At 42.2% G+C, this 22,197-nt stretch overlaps 1 protein-coding gene across 2 annotated transcripts in view; it reads left to right on the top strand.

Moving 5' to 3' along the window:
* Positions 1-22,197, top strand: part of CPAMD8 (C3 and PZP like alpha-2-macroglobulin domain containing 8) — a 424,223-nt gene that overhangs the window by 268,111 nt on the left and 133,915 nt on the right. For both annotated transcript variants that reach the window (XM_073592930.1, XM_073592923.1), the window contains exons 29-32: positions 888-962; positions 4,292-4,457; positions 4,547-4,633; positions 5,714-5,850. In XM_073592930.1, the coding sequence (XP_073449031.1) occupies positions 888-962; positions 4,292-4,457; positions 4,547-4,633; positions 5,714-5,850 (465 nt within the window). The remainder of the gene's footprint in view (positions 1-887; positions 963-4,291; positions 4,458-4,546; positions 4,634-5,713; positions 5,851-22,197) is intronic.

Genomic DNA, 22,197 nt, shown 5'->3' with positions numbered 1-22,197 from the left:
CCCCTTAGGGATCCTGGAAGGCATCGCCGTCATATGAAGGCAGCCCAGGATAACAGCTGCACCGCCCCACCGTCATATGATGGTGGGCGGGCAGCAAGTGGTTAAAGGATAAATGGATGTTCCAATCAGTAAGGTCCATTTCATAATAATTATTGCATAGCATACTGTATATTCTTTTCAATTTACAGTTTATCCATGGACATTAGATTATGGATGGTTTTAAATAACAACCTAACCTTTACACACTCCCCAACTAAATTAATCTAAATTTGCAGCCACATACCTTTTCCTGAGGTTATCTAGGCTAGTAATTGGTATGCCATGCTGTGACTGTACTCAAATGTATATGATCACCTAAAGTATGGCTAACATATTTAATACTTTGAATAGATCATTATCAGTACTAAGCTAGACAGAAAAGGATATGAGTAAAAATGTAGGTAGAAAGAAAATGTATGTGTATCCATTAGAAACATTTAGACCAAACTTTCATTACCAGGGATCATTTTGACCACCAGTGTAAGGGGGCACCTCTCCACAGGCCAATCTAAAAAGGTACTACACTAACCAATGATGTAAGTGGAGATTTCACTGATCACCAGTATAAGAGGACATTTCATTGGTCACAAGTGTAAAGGGGCTCTTTTCCATTGACCATCAGGGTAAGGCTGCTTTTCTCTACTGACCGCCAGTATGAGGAAGGAATACAGTCTTCGTTATTTGTATTTGTTTTCCAGCATTTTACTGAAAATAATTGTGTTATTTTGAGCAGCCTTGGGTGTTAAATACACTAAGTACACCACATTCCTTATACTTTTAATTATTCTTATATCTCAGCTAAAAAAATAAATATAATGTATATAAAAAGAGTACTGTTGTTGTTACAGGGTGGAAATCATGGAAAAATAGCTCTAACTGCTTATGTCGCAGCCGCTCTCTTGGAGACAGGAATCAGTTCTGAGGTACAGAAAATGTGCAGAAAAAAAATTAATATGCTTCTTTAAGGGGAAAAACTTGGTTTTGGGTCAGAAAAAGTGAATGACATACCATAGCTAATTTGCTGGTTTCCGCCAGATTTGTATGTGTCTTGCAGTTGCAGAGATGTGGGTAGCAGGGAGGGTGGAGAGCCACATTTGGAGTCCCTGTAAGTTGCCCACAGGCTGCCAGGTGAACAGCGATGTTATAAAATATATACAGGATATACCGGTCTCATAAATTTTTTGTCCTGCATTCATCACCTTAAAAGTGGTCTTGGGCATGCACAGAAAAAAATATGGCTAAAATACTTATATCTAGCTCAAAGCGCATGCAAGCCATGAAGTGTAAAGCCTTGTACACACAGGTCAGATTATTGGACAAATTTTCGTCAGTTTTTTGTTGGATGCCAGTCTCAAATCGAAAGTGAAGAGGGTACTCACCATCAGAAAATTTTCTGACGACAGAATTCAACGTCAGAAGTGACGTAATGGGGGTTATTTACGAAGGGCAAATCCACTTTGCACTGCAAGTGCACTTGGAGGTGCAGTCACTGTAAATCCGAAGGGGACATGCAAGGAAGATAAAAAACAGCATTTTAGCTTGCACATGATTGGATGATAAAATCAGCAGAGCTTCCCCTCATTTCAAATCTACCCCTCAGATTTACAGCGACTGCACTTCCAAGTGCACTTGCAGTGCACTTGTAGTGCAAAGTGGATTTGCCTTTCGTAAATAACCCCCAATGTGTTGAATTGTTTTGTATGTGTTCTTTTATTCCTGAGCATGCCTAGTCTTGCTCTTCAGATTTTTTTTTGTCAGAAAACTGTACTAATGAAAAGAAAATCGGACGGGTTGTGGTCACATCAGACAAAAATTTTCAAGCCTGCACATCCAATTTTTGTCTGCCGAAAATTCGTAATCGTCTGTCCAAAGCAGCATACTAACGATCAGAAAATCAAACTAATCGGACTAAATTTATCTTCAGATTTTCTGACCGTGCGTACGGGCCTTAAGAGAGTAGCTGAGTATTCCCGCAGTATACGACTTCTATGACATCCAGTCCTTGTTTGCAGCTGCTACCTAAAGCATAGCTACTGTATATGAGTTTAAATTTCTGTAAGTGTCAAATAGATGCAGAGAACTTTAATAGTTTTGGACTTTGCTTTTCCCATCTTTTGTTTTTTTTCTGTATTCAAATTTTTAATGAAATATTTTTTTTTTGTCCGTTGAGGGACCCAGGAAATCAGATACAACTACTTTGTATTTGGACACTGAATGTCTTTTCTTCAGCTGGCTATATGTATATAATATACAGTATCTCACAAAAGTGAGTACACCCCTCACATTTTTGTAAATATTTTATTTTATCTTTTCATGTGACAACACTGAAGAAATGACACTTTGCTACAATGTAAAGTAGTGAGTGTACACCTTGTATAACAGTGTAAATGTGCTGTCAATATTTTGTGTGGCCACCATTATTTTCCAGCACTGCCTTAACCTTCTTGGTCATGGAGTTCACCAGAGCTTCACAGGTTGCCACTGGAGTCCTCTTCCACTCCTCCAGGATGATATCACAGAGCTGGTGGATGTTAGAGACCTTGCACTCCTCCACCTTCTGTTTGAGAATGCCCCACAGATGCTCAATAGGGTTTAGGTCTGGAGACATGCTTGGCCAGTCCATCACTTTTACGCTCAGCTTCTTTAGCAAGGCAGTGGTCGTCTTGGAGGTGTGTTTGGGGTTGTTATCATGTTGTTATTCACACCTAAGACCTAACACTAACGAATCACATGACACCGGGGAGGGAAAATGGCTAATTGGGCCCAATTTGGACTTGGGGGTATACTCACTTTGTTGCCAGCGGTTTAGACATTAATGGCTGTGTGTTGAGTTATTTTGAGGAGACAGCAGATTTACACTGTTATACAAGCTGTACACTCACTTCTTTACATTGTAGCAAAGTATCATTTCTTTAGTGTTGTGACATGAAAAGATATAATAAAATATTTACAAAAATGTGAGAGGTGTACTTACTTTTGTGAGATACTGTATGTATCATGAGTGCAAAAAAGTTGAAAATACATTTTACTGTAGCACAACAATTCATATGTATGTGTTTAGCATTTTTAGGGCCACTTCGCTAACCTTATGGTTATTGCACTGTAATTACTCTGTCATCTTTGGATATCTTGTTTAGTGAAACTGGGGGTCTGGCCAAGTAATCTCCTACTTATCATGGTGTTTTTCTTTCCCTTCGCTCACTGGTTCAGACTTGGTGTTCCTTCAGGTGGAACTATTCTCCTCTATTATTATCTACTATTCTCCTTATTATAAACTGCATGGGGCATCTCATTTTCTCAGTTCAGATTTTAGCGCTGGTCCATTTTCTGCAGCTGTTTGTAGTAATTGCCTACCCCTCTGTTTTTGCTTTTGGATGTTCCAACTGTATCTGAATTCCTTATGTTCCTCAAAGGACAAGAAAATAAAATAACATAATTTATATTTACTCTAAAATGTATTTCTTGGAGTCCATTAAAGGACACAACACCTGCCCCCCCCCCCCCCAACAGTTTTTTTCTGCCATTGACACTGCTTTGCCACAAAACTGAGATCTGCTATTTAGAGGAGGGTTTACATGGGATGGGCTTACAATTTTTTTGTTTGTCAGTGTCCAAGCTTCCTATAGACAGCAGTATGACCCGACTCTATCTGAATTTCTATGTCCCTTACGGAACTCCAAGAAAAGGATTTTACGGCAAATTCAGAAATCCTATTTTGTAATATAGCAATAGATATTGGTGCAATAAACAATTGAAATTAGCTCTGGACACTGATATTATTTCCACCAAGACATATGTTATTCATTTTCGCCACATGCCAAACGTTACAGCTTTACTACACAAAATTTTAAAAAGTGATTATACAGTAATACAGATCACAGTGTTAGTGCTGCTAGGATATTTTTTTTTTGTAAATTATTATTCAATCATTAAGAAGTATTGCAGACTTGTTTAAACATGCGTTATAGTATTCATACTGATTGACTGGCTGACGGCATCTCAGCTCTATACTCTACCCAGTCTTATATTGATAAGATTACTATTTTAGAGAAATCTCCTAAATCTCAGCAAGCCTCTAGGTAATTTTAACTGCACAAAGCTGATTTGTGCAAGCTGAACTGAAAAACCTTTTCATGACTTTTGAAGCAGCCACATCAAAGTTAGCTGAGAACCACATGTGGCTGCAGAGAATCACTATCAAAAAACATATTTTTTCATTGTTGTGGTTGTCTTACTGCTGTTTTTTCCTCAGGAAGAAAGAGTTGCCGTATCCAAAGCCAAAGAATACTTGGAGTCACACTTGTACTCAGCAGATGACCCATATACCACAGCTCTCACAACATATGCTCTGACTCTGCTGCGTAGCACTTATGCTTCTGCAGCTCTTAGAAGGCTGAACAGCATGGCCATAACACAAGGTAACTGGACCATATTTATTAATATATATTACAACAAATGAAAACAAAAATAAGTTGTTTTTTATTATTTTTTTTTTTTTTTACTATAGATGGGTTTACTCACTGGAGTTTAACTGGCTCAATGGCAAAAGAGGAGGACACTTTCATGAGTTTTAGTGATGGCCTCTCTCAGTCAGGTAGGAAAATATGCCTCCACTTTATGGGCTTGCGTTGCTTGATGAAATTTATTTTTGTGCAAAGAAAAAAGACAACTATTGTGAAAAATATGATATTCTGATAAATGTATTTGGTTGATGGGTGTATAGTAGTCTATATATGAATTCTTTTTTGTTTCACATGCTTGAATAAATATTTTTCACCACAATTACATGCAAATATTATAACAATCCCAGGCTAAATTCAAAATGACAATCGTATCCTCCTATTGTGTGAATACAAAAATGATTTAATTTTCGATAGCATTGGATTGTCATGAAGACAAGTAAGACATTGTATGCTAAAAACACAAGTTGCCATGCTCAGAGTACCTAATGTCATCACTGTAAAAACACATACAATTTGGTTTTAAAAACTCACTAAATTACTTTTACCAAGAAGTTACATATATACATATCTCCTAACACACTTGCTTAACCGATCTTTAATAAACATTACTATTCCCTTTTTCCATTTCTATACCTTGTCTACTTTTCTCTTTGTACAACAGTGGACTGTAGTTTGCAAAGTTCCGCTTAAGGGGACACTGGACAGATATCGGTACAGCAAGCGCCTCCGTTTTTTTTAATTCAACCTGCTGCCTGTTTATACCAGACATTAGTTTGGTTCTCTCCTTCCCTGATGGCTGATGAGTGGGTATATGCTCAGCCACATTTTGTTTTAGCCTAAATATTTTAAACCACATACATAAATCCAGCGTATGACCTGTCATTATGAATTGCTGTTATAAATGGAGTTCTGTCTTTCAATCCATTACTTTAATAGTAGGTCGTGGGGTATGACCACAATATTTGTGGTTCACTGGAGCCTCAGGCAATGGAGCAACCAGTGCTGAACCTAATTTTTGTTTTTATTTCCAAACATAAGACCACACTCCACAGTGTAAAGTTGTATTTACTTAGAATTAAAATGTGTTCATGGTAATAAAAATACGTCTCCCTTAAAAATTGATTTGTTTGTACTTGTGGACTGGGTTATGTTGTTAAATTAGTACAAAAAAAAGTTCTTGAAAAAAAGTAATTTCATTGTTTTTAAATTAGTGATTTCAGCTGAAGTTGAAATGACAGCATATGCTTTGCTAACATATACCCTTCTTGGAGATGTTGCCTCTGCACTTCCAGTAGTAAAATGGCTTTCCCAGCAACGCAATGCCCTAGGTGGATTCTCATCCACGCAGGTAAGATAGCAATCCCTAATATACAAGTCAATGTAGGTTGTTAAATTGTAGTAAATAGTTAAAATCGTTGTTAAACCTTCTTTGATGTCTTATGCCCCGTACACACGGTCGGACTTTGTTCGGACATTCCGACAACAAAATCCTAGGATTTTTTCCAACGGATGTTGGCTCAAACTTGTCTTGCATACACACGGTCACACAAAGTTGTCGGAAAATCCGATCGTTCTAAACGCGGTGACGTAAAACACGTACATCGGGACTATAAACGGGGCAGTGGCCAATAGCTTTCATCTCTTTATTTATTCTGAGCATGCGTGGCACTTTGTCCGTCGGATTTGTGTACACACGATCGGAATTTCCGACAACGGATTTTGTTGTCGGAAAATTTTATAGCCTGCTCTCAAACTTTGTGTGTCGGAAAATCCGATGGAAAATGTGTGATGGAGCCTACACACGGTCAGAATTTCCGACAACAAGGTCCTATCACACATTTTCCATCGGAAAATCCGACCGTGTGTACGGGGCATTATAGGTAAGACTTAAGGCTATATGTATATAATATATATGTATCATGAGTGCAAAAAAGTCTTAAATACATTTTACTGTAGTAGAAAAATTGATATGTATGTGTTTAACATTTTTTGAGACTCATGAGATGAGAATATTTTAAAGAAGCCTGTTGAGCAGAGTCACAAACTCACCAAGCTACTTGTACAACTTGTAATTTATCCCTATAACAGCATACCCCAATGTTGGACATGTAAAGTACTCTAGAAAAGATTTAGGCACCTGCAAAAAATGCCTTAAAGTGATAATGCTTAAAAAATTATGTAAAATACTATTTTTAAATAGTGATCTCCAAGGTGCATAAACAGAAAAACCCAAATCAAAGCAATATTTGGTGTCTCCATCCTCTGCCTTTAAAACAGCATTAACTCTCTTCCACACAGTTAAGGATTTTGCAGGCATATAGTCCAGGCATGATTAAACAATTATTTGTAAAGGCACAATTTTTTAATTTGGTTTTGCACAGAGCTGCCCCGATCCTCCTCTTCTTGGGTCCCCCCCCTGCTGGTGCTCCTGGTCCCTCCCCCTTGCCGACTGTCCCCATAGCAAGTGGGTTGCTATGGGGGCACTCATGTGTGCTCGCTCCCAAGCCAGTTCTGTGTGTCCATAAAACACACAAAGCACAGCTCGGTCCTGCCCTGCCCCCCCCCGCTCCTACCCCACTGGCTGTGATTGACAGCAGCAGGAGCCAATGGCTCCAGCTGCTGTGTCTGAGCCAATGAGGGAAGAGAGAGCTGAGAGAGCCTCTGCACACCGCTGGATTGAGATTGGGCTCAGATAAGTATTTAGGGGCACCACTTTAAATCAAATAGAATGTAGGAGGGATGAAACTGGGTGAAAAAAGTCATACTCTACAAACAAGTTGTAGATGTAAAAAAAAAAGAGCACGTAGTGGCAAGCAGATTAAAGACAGACCATGCTGCATATGCATTTGCATTTGGAAGATGTCAGGTGGAAGGTGGCACCATCAGCTTACATTTAGCAGAAACAAATGGGACCTTGGTACACCCATCTACAGTCTGGAAAAGTATATTTAAAAGTGGTCTTTATGAAAGACTTGCAGCTAAATGCCATAGCTGCAACATGGAAAGAAGGCCAAGTAACTCACTAATGCAGGAAACTCAAGACCTGGTGTGCAAAATAAATGACAGCTCCAGGTGCTCTGGATTGAAAAGTCTAAACTTTAAATATTTAGTTCTAACAGAAGGAAGTTTGTTCTCCAAAGGCTTGGAGAGTGGTACAATGATGAGTGTGTGAAGGCAACAGTGATGCATGGTGGAGGTTCCTTACAGGTTTGGGGTTGCATTTCCACACATAGGGTTGAGTTTGGTTAAAATGAATGGTCTCCTCATACAGTCTATTTACAGAGGTTGATATTGTACAATTCCTTGATTGCATTCCCACTTTTGACACCAAATCAAGTACATCTTCTCAAAACCTAACTAAAGGGAGAGGAAATAGAATTATACATTTTGCTAGGGATAACAAACCTGGTACTGACAGTTGATCAATATTCTTCTTTCCTAGGTATTTGTAGGTTCTAGCTTCAGGAGTATCAGAAGTTCATCCTAAGTTCATCCTAAGCCTTTGCTCTCCCTATGGAAACACCTCAAGGTTTCCCATTATTGCCCATGTTGTTTGCCCTTGTAGTAGAACCAGTGGCAAACTGTATTTGCACTAATCCAAATATTGGATACAGGTTGGGAAATCACACAGGATAAACCCTATACCGATGATCTTCTCCTGTACTTCAGCTGCCATATAAACCATTGAAAAATTTAGTAATTTTTCAGATTAACAATGAATTTGAAATAATCCCAAACCTCCTCTATTGACAATTTTCCCCCTATAGCTGAACAGGCCCATCCTAAGAGTTAGTTCCATAAAGTATCTGGAGTTGCTCATATCAATCGAGTTAATAGTTCTGAATATTGAACTCTTGGTTAGACTGATCAAAGCCAAAATCTAATCACGGACCAGGCTTTCCTTGGGGGTAAAAGGCAGGGCAGGATTAGTGAAAATAATCCTACTTTCTAAAATTCTTTATGTACTATGGCACTCACCAGTGTATTCCTTTAAAATATAAAACAAGATGGACGCTGTCAAAAAAACTTTCATTAGGGGTTAGAATAGACCCAAAATAAAGTGGCTTATACTCAAAACCCCCTTTCATTGGGAGGTATTGCTTTGCCAGATTTCATTCTCTACTGTATAGTTGTCCAGCTGTCTCACCTATACCATATTAACAAGTCTAAAAAGGCATGTTTTCTCATTTTATTGTATGAGCCACCAAGCTTTAGAGCTGTAGACCCTCTTGTGTACAGTGATGGGTGATATGAAGGGATGCATTCTGCTCTTGGGAAACTCCCCAGTGCTCCTAGAGTGGGGGACCTAGCCCTGGTCAAATTAAATTGGAACATTCCTTATAGATTTACTTGTCTTTGGCACAGTAAACAGTTGTCTGTGCTACTTATGGTCCCAGATGCCAAGTAGTGGAGCACAAGATGTGTCTGCCATTTACATCATGTGTTGGCTAAGAATGGCATGAGACCCCTTCAACAACTGAAGGAAGAGATTACCCTGCCTAACTTTCTTTTGATTCATTATAGGGCTGCAACTAACAGTTATTTTCATAATCAATTAGTTGGCCTATTCATTGTTTTGATTAATCAAATAAAAACCTCCCAAAAAATTTGGTGCATAATGTAGATATTATGTAAAGCTTAAAAAAGACAAATTATTCTTGAATATCTATATGAAGTGGTAAATATAAATAACCAGCTATATAGTTAGGGAGCAAAACATCTAATCCAGTCTGAGAATAACAGACAAAAGATATATTCTATTAGAGGTATATCTGGTTCACATCATCAGGTAAAGGACAGAGGTCAAAATGTTTATTTAACCACTTCATAGTTACATAGTCAGGCTGAAAAAAGACACAAGTCCATCTAGTTCTACCAAAAAAAAAAAAAAAAATACAATCCCATATACAAAATCCTTCACCTGCAGTTGATCCAGAGGAAGGCAAAAAACCCCAGCAAAGCATGCTCCAATTTACTACAGCGGGGGAAAAATTCCTTCCTGATCCCCTGAGAGGCAATCGGATTTTCCCTGGATCAACTTTACCTATAAATGTTAATACCCAGTTATATTATGTAGATTTAGGAAATAATCCAGGCATTTTTTAAAACAATCTACTCAGTTGGCCAGAAACACCTCTGGAGAGAGTCTATTCCACATTTTCACAGCTCTTATGGTGAAGAAACCTTTCCGTATTTGGAGATGAAATCCTTTTTCCTCTAGATGTAAAGAGTGCCCCCTTGTCCTCTATGATGACCTTAAAGTGAATAACTCAATACCAAGTTCACTATATGGACCACCTATGTATTTGTACATATTGATTATATCCCCCTTAATCTCCTCTTCTCAAGAGAGAATACATTCAGTTCCTCTAATCTTTCCTCATAGCTGAGCTTCTCCATGCCTCTTATCAGTTTAGTTGCCCTTCTCTACATTTTCTCCAGTTCCCTATGTCAGAAACCATGAAATCAGACCGAGATAGAAGTACAGTTAAATCACACTTGTTTAATAATAGAAGTAAAAAGAACAAACGTAGTCAAAACATAGCCAAATTTCAGTAACTGGAACAGATAGTCAGCCAAGCCAGAAGTCATGCATCAATGTAGTGAAACAGCAAGCAGGATCTGGAGCCAGAAGGGATGTCAGCATAGCAAGTCTTTAAACAGGAACGCAGGAGATCATCTCTGTGATGTTGACCAAGGTGAAGGTAGAGATCCACTGGGCTGAACGGCTTAAGTAGGCAGGACTGACAAGCAGGATATCATCAACAGCTGAGTACCTGTGCAGAGACAGGAGCTGGCAATTAGCCGACAGCTGAGCGGCCAGCTCTCTGACAGTACCCCCTCCGAAACAACCCCTCCCCCTCGGAGGACCACCAGGCTTGAGGGGAAAACGTCTATTGAAATCACAGAGGAGGACAGGAGCATGTACGTCTGAGGATGAGACCGAAGAGTGTTCCTCCGGACCGTACCACTTCCAATGCACCAGGTACTGTATGCGCCCACGAAAACGGGAATCAACAATGGATTGTACTTCATACTCCTCATGGTTCTCAACCCGTACAGGGTGAGGACGTGGCACTGAGGTGGTCAAGCGGTTGCAGACCAAAGGTTTTAATAAGGAGACATGAAATACATTCGAAATACGCATATTAGAAGGAAGGTCTAATGTGTAAGCCACTGGGTTAATTCTGCGAAGAATACAGAAAGGCACAATAAACCGATGTGCAAACTTCAGTGACGGAACACAAAGTCAGAGTTTGCGAAATGACAGCCAGACCCTGTCCCCAACCTGGTAGGAAGGCGCAGGCAGGCGTCTGCAGTCAGCATTGCTCCTCTAACGCAGGAATACTCTGCAGAACAAATGAGTCAGGCAACATGGAAGGTTGGAAACCATAGTTCGCCATAAATGGGGACAATCGGGAAGCAGAATTTAAGGCACTATTGTGAGCAAACTCTGCCCACAGTAATAGGTCTGACCAGCTATTATGATGTTCAGAAATATAGCAACGTAGGAATTGCTCAAGGACTGATTGGCTCATTCTGCGGCCCCATTAGACTGCGGGTGATACGCAGAGAAAAAGGTAAGCTGAATTCCCAACTGTGCACAAAAGGCTCGCCAGAACCGGGACACAAACCGACAAACCGAGACAATCACTTTGGGTACCCCATGTAAGCGAAAGATCTCCCGAGCAAAAATGGAAGCCAGTTCCTTAGAAGTGGGCAACTTCTTAGTGGAATACAATGAGACTTTTTTGAGATCCGGTCAACCACCATAAGGATAACTGTGTTGCCTTGGGAGTCGCGTAACTCCACAAGGAAATCCATAGACAGGTGGGTCCAGGGCCTCTCTCCATTGGGTATGGGTTGTAGGAGGCCCACTGGAAGCTTTCGTGGAGTCTTACTCTGAGCACACATGGAACAGGCAGCTATGAAGGCGGTTACATCAGCACGTAGATTAGGCCACCAGAATTGTTGGGAAATGGCCCAAAAGAGTTGATTCTTCCCAGGGTGGCCAGCAGCCTTGGGAGAATGGTAAGTCTGGAGCACAGCAGTACGGAGACTCTCAGGGACAAAGCAGCAGTCACAAGGTTTCTCAGGAGGAGCATGGACCTGAGCAGCAATAATTTTGTCACCCAAAAGAGAAGTGAGACTGGTGCGAACCGTAGCCAGAATATGATCAGGAGAAATCACAGGAACTTTAACCGACTCCATCTTGGAAGTGGAGGAAAATTGTCATGACAAAGCGTCAGCCCTTACATTCTTAGTACCGGGTAAGAATGAGACAATGTTATTGAAACTTGACAAGAATAGAGCCCATCACGCCCTTCTGGGAGAGAGGTGTTTAGCCTCAGACAAGAACGTGAGATTCTTATGGTCAGTAAGAATGAGAACAGTGGTACCTTCGAGGAGATGTCTCCATTCTTTCAGGGCTAAAATGATTGCCAACAGCTCTCTATCACCAATCTCATAATTGCACTCCGCAGGTGACAATTTCTTAGAAAAGTAGCTACAAGGATGCATAGCACTCTCAGAGGTAGGACGTTGAGACAGAAGGGCGCCAACACCAGTCTCAGAAGCATCAACCTCAAGGATAAAAGGTAACATAGGATCAGGATGTGCCAACACTGGAGCAGAAACAAAGGAAGCCTTGAGACTCTCAAAGGCCTTAACAGACTCCGGAGACTAACTCTGTGGGTTACCGTCCTTTCTGGTCATATCAGCCAGGAGCTTGACCATAGACGAGAAATTACAAATAAACTTCCGATAATAGTTGGCAAAGCCCAGGAAATGCTGCAGAGGATGTAAACCTATGGGTCGGGGCCACTGTAGGCCTGCCGAAAGTTTCTCTGGGTCCATCAAAAAACCAGCAGTGGAAATGACATAGCCCAGGAATTTAACCTATTCACGATGGAACTCGCACTTCTCCAGTTTACAATAGAGATTATTCTCTCTTAGTCTCTGAAGCACACAACAGACATCTGTGTGGTGGCTCTCCAGGGACTTGGAAAATATGAGGATATCATCGAGATAAACCACCACACATAACTGCAACAAATCTCGAAGGACTTCGTTAATAAATTCCTGGAAAACTGCCGGAGCGTTACAAAGGCCAAAAGGCATTATGAGGTACTCATAATGGCCTGTTCTGGTATTAAACGCAGTTTTCCACTTGTCGCTCTCCTTAACCCTCACGAGATTGTATGTCCCTCTCAAATCAAGCTTCGTGAAAACCGTTGCTCCCTTAAGGCGGTCAAATAACTCCGTAATCAACTGAATCAGATAGGCATTCTTAATCGTGAAAGGATTGAGACCCCTATAATCAATACAAATTCTCAGTTCACCACTTCTTCACAAAGAAGAAACCAGCACCAGCAGGAGACAAGGATTTGCGGATGAAACCTCGAGAAAATGGTTGAAGGTCAATTGCGCAATCATACGAGCGGTGTGGAAGCAAACTACTGGCTTGATCTTTGTCAAAAACATTGCTAAAATCGCAGTACTCCTGCGGCAGGGAGGAGAGTGAAGCTGTGCACAGGACCTTGGCTACCTTCTGGAAGCATGTCTCACTGCATTGTGTCGACCAGGAGAGAACCTCAGCATGGAGCCAATCAAAATAGGGGTTGTGCCTCTGTAACCAAGGATAACCAATAACCAGCAGAAACTTAGGTGAGGAAATAACTTGGAATTGGATTATCTCATTGTGAAGAGCCCCTACGGCCATAGACAATGGAACCGTCTCATGAGTTACATGGGCAGGCTGTAGAGGTCTCCTGTCAAGAGCCTCAATGGCAAGTGGTGTCACGCAGCTGCAGCGGAATCAAGTGCTTTGATACAAAGGCAGCATCAATGAACATGCCTGCAACCCCAGGTCGATTAGAGCCTGTATCTCGACGGACGACTCAGCCCAAGAAAGGATGACCGAAACCAGGGGCTTATCCTTCTGGATAACTGGGTATGAAACGCCACCTAAGGTCTGTCCATGACAGGACCTCAAGGTTCGGGCGTTCCCTGGATGGGAACTTCAAAAAGTGACCTGCCTGGCCACAATAAAGGCACAATCTCTCCCTCCTCCTAAAGGTTCTCTCATCCGCAGAGAGACGCGTGAAACCCAAGTGCATGCATTCACCTTCACTGATCGACTCGGTACCAGGAGGCATGGTAGGTGAGGGAGGCACGGGTGGGACTGCAAAGCTTGGACACAAACGTACAGGAGGCTTCCGCAAGCGCTCCTTAAAAGGGAGTCTTTCTCTGAGTCTGGAGTCAATGGGGATGGCAAACATGATCAACTTCTCCAGCTCAGTGGGTATATCTCAGGCTGCTATCTCATCCTTGATGGTATCTGAGAGACCATGAGAAAAAGCAGCCACGAGGGCTTCGTTGTTCCATGCAACCTCTGCTGCCAGAGTACGGAATTCAATGGCGTAGTCGGCAACAGTTCTCGTACTCTGTTCGATGGACATGAGGCACTGGGCAGCAGAAGCAGAGCGTACGGGAACGTCAAATACGCTTTTAAACTAAGCCACAAACTCAGTGTAGCTCAAGACAACAGGTTTTTGCATCTCCCATAGAGGGTTTCCCCAGGCCAAGGCTCTCTCAGAAAGCAAAGATATCACAAAACCTACTTTGCTTCTGTCCGTGGGAAATGCCTGGGGCAGCATCTCAAAGTATATCTCAACCTGGTTGAGAAACCCTCTGCATTGGACTGGATCGCACCCAAATCACTGGGGAAGCGGAGTGGAAGCAGACATACCTCTTATAGAGGTAATAATCGAGGCGGGTGCCTGCACAGAGACTGGAGCAGCAGTAGGGATGGCCTGCAACATAGGTTGTACCAGAGCAGCCACAGTGGGAGATTCCAGGTGAGCCGTGCGACTCAGGAGCGTTTGTAATGCCATGGCAAACTGATCCATGCGATGATCCAATTCATCCAAACTGGAAAAAATATTACCAAGTTGATTGACTGCATCTTCTGAATTCATAGCCTTCGCCTACTGTCAGAAACCATGAAATCAGACCGAGACAGAAGTAAAGTTAAATCACACTTGTTTAATAATAGAAGTAAAAAGTTCAAACGTAGTCAAAACATAGCCACAGTTTGGTAACCGGAACGGATAGTAGGCCAAGCCAGAAGTCAGGGATCAATGTAGTGAAACAGCAAGCAGGATCTGGAGCCAGAAGGGATGTCAGCAAAGCAATTCTTTAAACAGGAACGCAAGAGGTCGTCTCTGTGATGTTGCCGAAGGCAAAGGTAGAGATCCACTGGGCTGAACGGCTTAAGCAGGCAGAACTGACAAGCAGGATATCATAACAGCTCAGTAACTGTGGAGAGATAGGAGCTGGCAATTAGCCGACAGCTGAGCGGCCAGCTCTGAGAAGGAAGGGCTGAGCCCAGCCCTGACACCCCGATATCCTTTTTGAGAACTGGTGCCCAAAACTGTACTTGCATATTTCAGTTGAGGTCTTTCTAATGATTTGTACAGGGGCAAAATGATATCTCGCTCTCTGTAGTCCATACCTCTCTTAATACAAGAAAGGACTTTGCTTGCTTTAGAAGCCGCAGCTTGGCACTGCATGCTATTATTGATATTATTGAGCTTATGATCTGCCAAAACCCCCAGATCCTTCTCTGCTATGGATTCCCCCAGTTGTACTCCCTCTAGTATGTATGATGCATGCATATTCTTAGCCCCCAGTGCATAACTTTACATTTATCAACATTAAACCTCATTTGCCACTTAGTTGCCCAATTAGACACTACATTGAGGTCAGTTTGTGAATTGGAGACATCCTGTAAGGATGTTATTCCACTGCATAGCTTGGTGTCAAGACAGAAATTGTACTTTTAATCCCAGATTAAAATTGGAGACATCCTGTAAGGATGTTACTCCACTGCATAGCTTGGTGTCAAGACAGAAATTGTACTTTTAATCCCAGACCCTATATCATTTACACCACTGATGACCTTAGACTATTCAGAGTAAGAATCGTTAACCACTACTCTCTGAATTCTATTTTTTAGCCAGTTTTCTATCCATTTACAAATGTATCTTTCCAAGCCTGTAGACTTTACCTTACACATTAGTCATGTGTGGAGAACTGTGTCCAAAGCTTTTGCAAAATCCAAGTATACCAAGTCCAGAGCCACCCCTCTGTCAAAGGTTTTACTTACCTCCTCATAAAAAGAAATCAGGTTTGTTTGACAACTTCTGTCTTTCATGAATCCATGCTGTCTGTTGTTTAAAATATTTTTTCCTGCAAGATGTGGTCTTTTATTAAACTCTCCTGTATCTTCCCGACTATAGAAGTTAAACTTACAGGTCTATAGTTACTTGGTAAAGACTTTGATCCCTTTTTAAATATGGGCACCACATTGGCCCTACGCCGATCCAGTGATACCATTCCAGTCATTAACGAGTCCCTAAGAATTAGAAACATAGGCTTTGAAATGACAGAGCTCAATTCTTTTAGGATCTGTGGGTGGATGCCATCTGGTCCAGGTGCTTTATCCTCCTCTATTCTGTCTAAATATTTCTGGACCATATCACTTTTGAGCCATTGTGCATAATTTGGGGCTGTGTCAATACCATCCACATTATAGACATGAGCTCCCCCATGCTCCTTTGTATACAGGCGGTCCCCAGGTTACAAACATCTGACTTACAAACTACTCCTACTTATAAACGGAGGGAGACAACAGGAAGTGGGAGATAATCTACCCCTAGGAAGGGAAATTCACTCCTGTAAGAGTTATCATGGGAAAAAGTTGTCTCCACTGAAGCTTTATCACCAATCCTTGTTTCGACAATAACCCCAAATTTTCAAAATCCAATTGTCATAGGGGCAGAAAGTGAGGTGAAATATTCGGAACAGGGACACAGACAGCAAAACAAATGTTACAGGGGTGTTAACCCTTCCCTATGCTATCCAAAAAGCTTAAAAATCATTTTTTTGGTTGGAGCTACGCTTAAAAAATTTACCTGTTCCGACTTACAAACAAATTCAACTTAAGAACAAACCTACAGTCCCTATCTTGTTTGTAACCTAGGGACTGCCTGTACACAAGAAACAATTTAATAAATTTGCCTTCTCTTTGTCCCCAGTCACCCACTCTAGATTATTTTGTAAAGGGCCTACATGTTCAGACCTGACCTTTTTACTATTAATATATTTGAAGAATTTGGGGGGGGTTGTCCTACTATCTTTTGCAATCTGCCAGTTAATTTTGAATTTTTGCATCCTTGATTTCCCTTTTTACATATTCTTTTATATTCTTTGTAGCATTTAAAGGATGATAGTGTTCCTTCATTTTTATATTTTTTTTAAAAGTTATTTTCCTATTATTTACAGCCATTTTAACTTTAGCCGTGAGTCACATAGGTTTTATTTTTAGCCTTTTAAACGTACTGCCCATAGGAATATACTTTGCAGTGAGTTTGCATACAGTCTTTTTGAAGAATTCCCATTTCTGTCCTGTGTCCTATATTCCCACTCAGTCTAATGCCCCGTACACACGGTCGGATTTTCCGATGGACAATGTACAATCGGAGCGTGTTGTCGGAAATTCCGACCGTGTGTGGGCTCCATCGGACATTTTCCATCGGATTTTCCGACACACAAAGTTGGACAGCAGGAGATAAAATTTTCCGACAACAAAATCCGATCGCGTCAATTCTGACCGTGTGTGGCCTGTTCCGACGCACAAAGTGCCACGCATGCTCAGAAGAAATTCCGACACGGGACAGCTCGTTCTGGTAAACTTAGCGTTCGCAATGGATACAGCACTTTCGTCACGCTGCAATGTTCAAAATGGTTTAATACAGCGCACTCTCTTCTTCTTTATAATGTGACAAGAATTAAGTAGTTTTGATGCTCATATTCACACACACTTCTCACAAACTTCTTTTGTTACTATTTATCGGGATTCCCTCAATATATTTTGATTTCTCACATTTGACAACATATTTTTTTTTTTTTTTGACTTTAATGTAGATTCTTTTTTTATGTTTCTCTTTTTTAATTGTTTTTTTTGGTGATTTTGATTTGTACTCCCGAAAATGTTTGTGTGTTTTTTGTGACAAGTTCCCACAACACCACTAATATGTTGTTCTATTTAATCTGTAGGAGATTGTTTGGTGTTGTTGTCCCTTGTTAATTTCACATTTTATGTTTTTAGAAATGTACCTGAATCGTCACCAACAAACTGTCCTTTTTGGATGAAAACACACACAGGAGAAAAATTTACCGAAAAAATTTTTATTAAGGGGTCACAACTATAAACAAAGAGAGAGGCAATGCTGGAGAAACTGCAGAAATTGGCGAAGCCTTGGACCCCAGGGCAGACATCAATTATTTAAAAGCAAAATTGGTGGCCTGAGGAGTCCATATCTAAGGGAGGGCAGTCTGGTCCAGAAGTCCCAGAGATCCGGAAAGCAGCAGATGACATCTGTGTCCCCAGGCTGTGGTCATACGAAAGACTGCATCTTCTGTCAGACCAGACTGAACCAAGGGCAATCACTCTCAGGTCTTCCTTCCACGCTTCCTTCCAGGCTTTGGCTGTGGTGGTGGAGTTGTGGCAGCAGGAGGAGGAGGAGGATCGTCGATCTCAACGACATCCGTCTTGTGTGTCAGTTCCCCACTCTCCCCCTTACGTAGGACTTTATAAATCAGGTCCTCAGAGATCTTGCGTTGGCCCTCCTGCATGCCCTGCAATTTCGTGGCAGCCATGCAGGCAAAGGCCTCTTCAGGACTGGGGAAGGCTCTGAGGGACGCCGAAGCCTCCTGGATCAGCCTGTATGCTGAATCCTGCACAGGACTGGGAGTCATCTTCCTGGCTCGTTTTGTGGCAGGCGGAGGGGAGGAACCTGAGACTCAGTCAGGCTGCGACTTGTCCCAGGCTTCACTTGGCTGACACTTAGCCCCGCCTCCTCCTGGCTGACACTAATCCCCGCCTCCTCCTGGCTGCCACTAATCCCCGCCTCCTCCTGGCTGCCACATTCCACAGCCTCCTCCTGGCTGAGGTCTTCCTGTGTATGAAAAAGGGACATAGTTTTAGTATTTTTTAAATCAATCACACACAATTTTCACCTCCTGACTGCTGCAAATTGAATGTTAACAAATATAACAGACTATCCTTCTGAGCCCAGCATTTTGCATTCTTGTCCCAATTTTGGGTGCCCACTACTGTCTATTGATATGTAAAACACTTTATGAAATCAGCAATTAGTGATCAATAATAACATCTAGTAAACATCATTTATTTATTGCCCAGAAATCTGTAGAAGAATGCTATACCTGGCTCCAGCTGGGCTCCTCCACTTCTTCCTGGCTGGAAGGCCCAGGTTGGACATCAGAAGCCTCAGCTGGGATGGAAGGAAGAGTGGAAGGAAGAGTGGAGAGGGATTCCCTGACTTCAGTGTGGTCTGACAGAAATCGCAGTCTCTCATAGTACCACAGCCTGGGGACATAAACGTCATCTCCTGCAGCTCCGGATCTCTGGGAATCCATGACCTTCTTGCGCTCCCTAAGATAAGTGCTCCTCAGGCCACCAATTTTTGCTTTTAAATAAGGGATGGTTGCTGTGGGGACCACCGGCTTCACCAACTCCAGCAGTTTCTCCAGCGCTGCCTGCCTCTTCTGTTTGTGGTTATAGTGGGGGTGTCTGACTTGCCACAGACAGGGCAGCTCCCTGTACTTGTCAATAAACAGGGGCAGGAAATTGTGGTCATTGAACCCATCCATTTTCTCTGCAAGACACAACACAAGACAAACCCTAATGTCAGGCCAAACTCCCCTAATCTTGTTACAATATAGGCTTCCATTTCGAAGCAGTATAGGCCCAAGTTTAGATCCTACCTTCGTTAGCACGATCGGCGTCTCCGATGCTCCTTCCTCCGCTCACAGATTGTACGTAAGACGCGCGCGTTACGATTTATACACACTGCGCATGCGTATAACTCCGCCCGCCCCTGACGTTCTTTCTAGTCTATTCCCCGCCCCTTTTCATTCGGCGCAGTGGAGGAAGAGCACATGGCGGATAGACAGCAGGATCATGCTAATTACAGCAACAAGGAGGAGGAGGAGGAGGAGGAAAGGCCAGAGCCTGAAACGTCCCGATCCAGAAGGAGATTAAAGGACTCAAATATGTCCTTTGGGGAGATGTTGGAGATGGTGGACATCCTGAAGAAGGCCGGCTATGATGGAAAGTATGGGCCTTACCCCAACCACAATGTCCGAAAGGCCAAGATCATGGCGAAAGTGGTCAGGAGTCTGCACCGGAAATTCGGGGTACGACGATCGAAAGATCAGCTCAGGAAGCGGTGGTCGGACCTGAAATTACGAGAACATGAGCAGTACAGAAAGATCCGGAGAGTGCTGCAAAAAAGTAAGTAGTTGTGCTGTGTTCCTATTCTTTATGTTTATGACGTTCGTGCTGCTCCATGTGCTTTTAGGAACTGTTGTACAGTTTAAAATGGCAACTTTCATGTTCATGGGCACATTATTCGTTCGGATCACACATTTTTATTTCGGACGATAAAATACCATTGTTTAGCCCATATGCATTTGGCCACCATTTTGACGCCCTATACTTGTCTTCAAAGAATTGGGTTGTGTAGATGGCTTTGTTACTAGAATGAAATGCAAACTAGATTCTGTGTAAGGAGAGGACACTGAGCAGCTGTTTTCACATCTGGACACTGGAGCACTAGTGTGGGACACAAGAACACCATTTTTATTAGGGGGGCCACACAGGTGCTCCAGTGTATACTATAGGGGGGGCTACATCTGTGAAGCTTGTACTAAACAGGTAAAGTATTGCAGCTTGACAAAGGACACTAAAAAAGCTACATCTTGGAACTCTGCTAAAATAGATCATTGTACCCCACTTCCAAGCAATGTTTCATCTTTATAGTTCTGCCATCAAATATCTGTGTGCTAAGTATACCATTTTTGTTTTACATAGGGGAGAAAAGACTCGGAGGACACCCCTCATCCGAGGAGACCAGAGCCCCCCCCCCCCTCTGGAAGAAGGGGAAATCCCCCCAATACAAGATGAGCAGGAGGAGGAAGAAGACGTGGTGGAACTAGTCACCACAACAGGTGAGTGTCTGCAACCACAGGCTCAGATAAGAGATGGATGGCGGCATTTTTTTGGAAACCTAATTTATTTTGGGGTTCCTCTCTTTTTAGGTGATCGTGAGGTTGTGGATGAAGATCCTTTCATATCCGAAAGTGCCCAGATCCTGATCGGGGAGATCATGGGGTGTAATTTACAATTGGAAAACATCAAGCAAAACATCAATGATGTTATTGGGTTTAAAACCCCTCCAAATCACTTTCTTCTTTTTTATGTGCTACAATGTGCGAAATGTTTTTGTGATTTTTCCCAAAGCCAAATTTGGAGGATGCACACAGTGTGTCAACATGTGCTATCTGCCATCACGGGAGATCAATGGACGCGTTTTGGGGGTGCAACCCCTTCCTCAATAATAAAGTAGCGGTGAGGAAGGGCTTTCTCCCCCAAAACACGTCCCTTGATCCCCCGTGATGGCAGCTAGCACATGTTGACATTGTGAAATTTGTGTGCATCTTCCAAATTTGGCTTTTCCTGGGGTGATTTCACCCCATCTGAACGCAATATCAAACACAGTTCCTAAATACTCATGTCTGATATTGCCTTCAGGTTCTACCAAATGTGAACTTTGTAAGATCAAGATTTGTGTCTTTCTTGTGGGTTTTACACAGGCCTGTTTTCTATAAAATGCACATTTTGATTTTGGATAATGACACCACAAAAATTGTTATACAACAAACATGTCGGTTTGTCAGAAAAACCTTTGGTAAATGCACATGTGATTGTGCTGGTATTAAAAAGATTGTTCATCAAGAATGTGTGGATTATTGTCTCAACGCTACAACACTTTTGGGGTGATGTAATTGTTGTTTTATGAGAAAATGGGGGTAATTTCCTAAGGGCAAATCCTCTTTGCACTACAAGTGCAGTTGCAAGTGCACTTGTAGTGAAAAGTGTCTTTGCATTTAGTAAATAACAGCCAACAGTGCTTTGTAAGGTTACACAATCACGACATTTTCTGGACTCCACACATTTCTGTCAGGGTCAGCTCAAACAAACACAAGCAGTAAATGTCCACAAAGAAGAGCCTGGGGGGAGATGCCTGTCGAGAACTTGAGGATCTGCAGGCTTCTCCCTGTGGCCAAATACCGCAGGGTAGCGACGAGCCTCTGCTCCGGAGTGATGGCTTGCCTCATGCAGGTATCCTGCCTGCTGATATAGGGGGTCAGCGAAGCCAACAAACGGTGAAACACGGGGTCCGTCATCCTGAGAAAGTTCCTGAAATCATCAGGATTATTCTCACGGATCTCACGGAGCAAAGGCATATGAGAGAACTAGTCACGCTGAAGCAACCAATTCTTGGTCCATGAACTCCTCCTCACCCTGTTCATGGACTGGACTTGTGTCAAGGTCAGGACCCCAACACCAAGCCCCCGCACAGCACGAACTGTACGAGGAGTACGCATACGAAACATGGCTAGAAAACGGTCGGCTGCTCAGAACAAAGTAACAGAACGCACTGAAGAACAGCAAGGCCTGTGAAGAGCGACCTGAAAACCAGTAACGAACGAACAAGAATACAATGACTACTTAAAGTCACGCGGAACTTGCACGCACTGAAGA

This window comes from Aquarana catesbeiana, linkage group LG01, assembly GCF_042186555.1.
Source record: "Aquarana catesbeiana isolate 2022-GZ linkage group LG01, ASM4218655v1, whole genome shotgun sequence".
Classification (NCBI taxonomy): Eukaryota; Metazoa; Chordata; class Amphibia; order Anura; family Ranidae; genus Aquarana; species Aquarana catesbeiana.
Note: the sequence above shows the minus strand (reverse complement) of the source record. Positions and strands in the feature narration are given on the sequence as shown.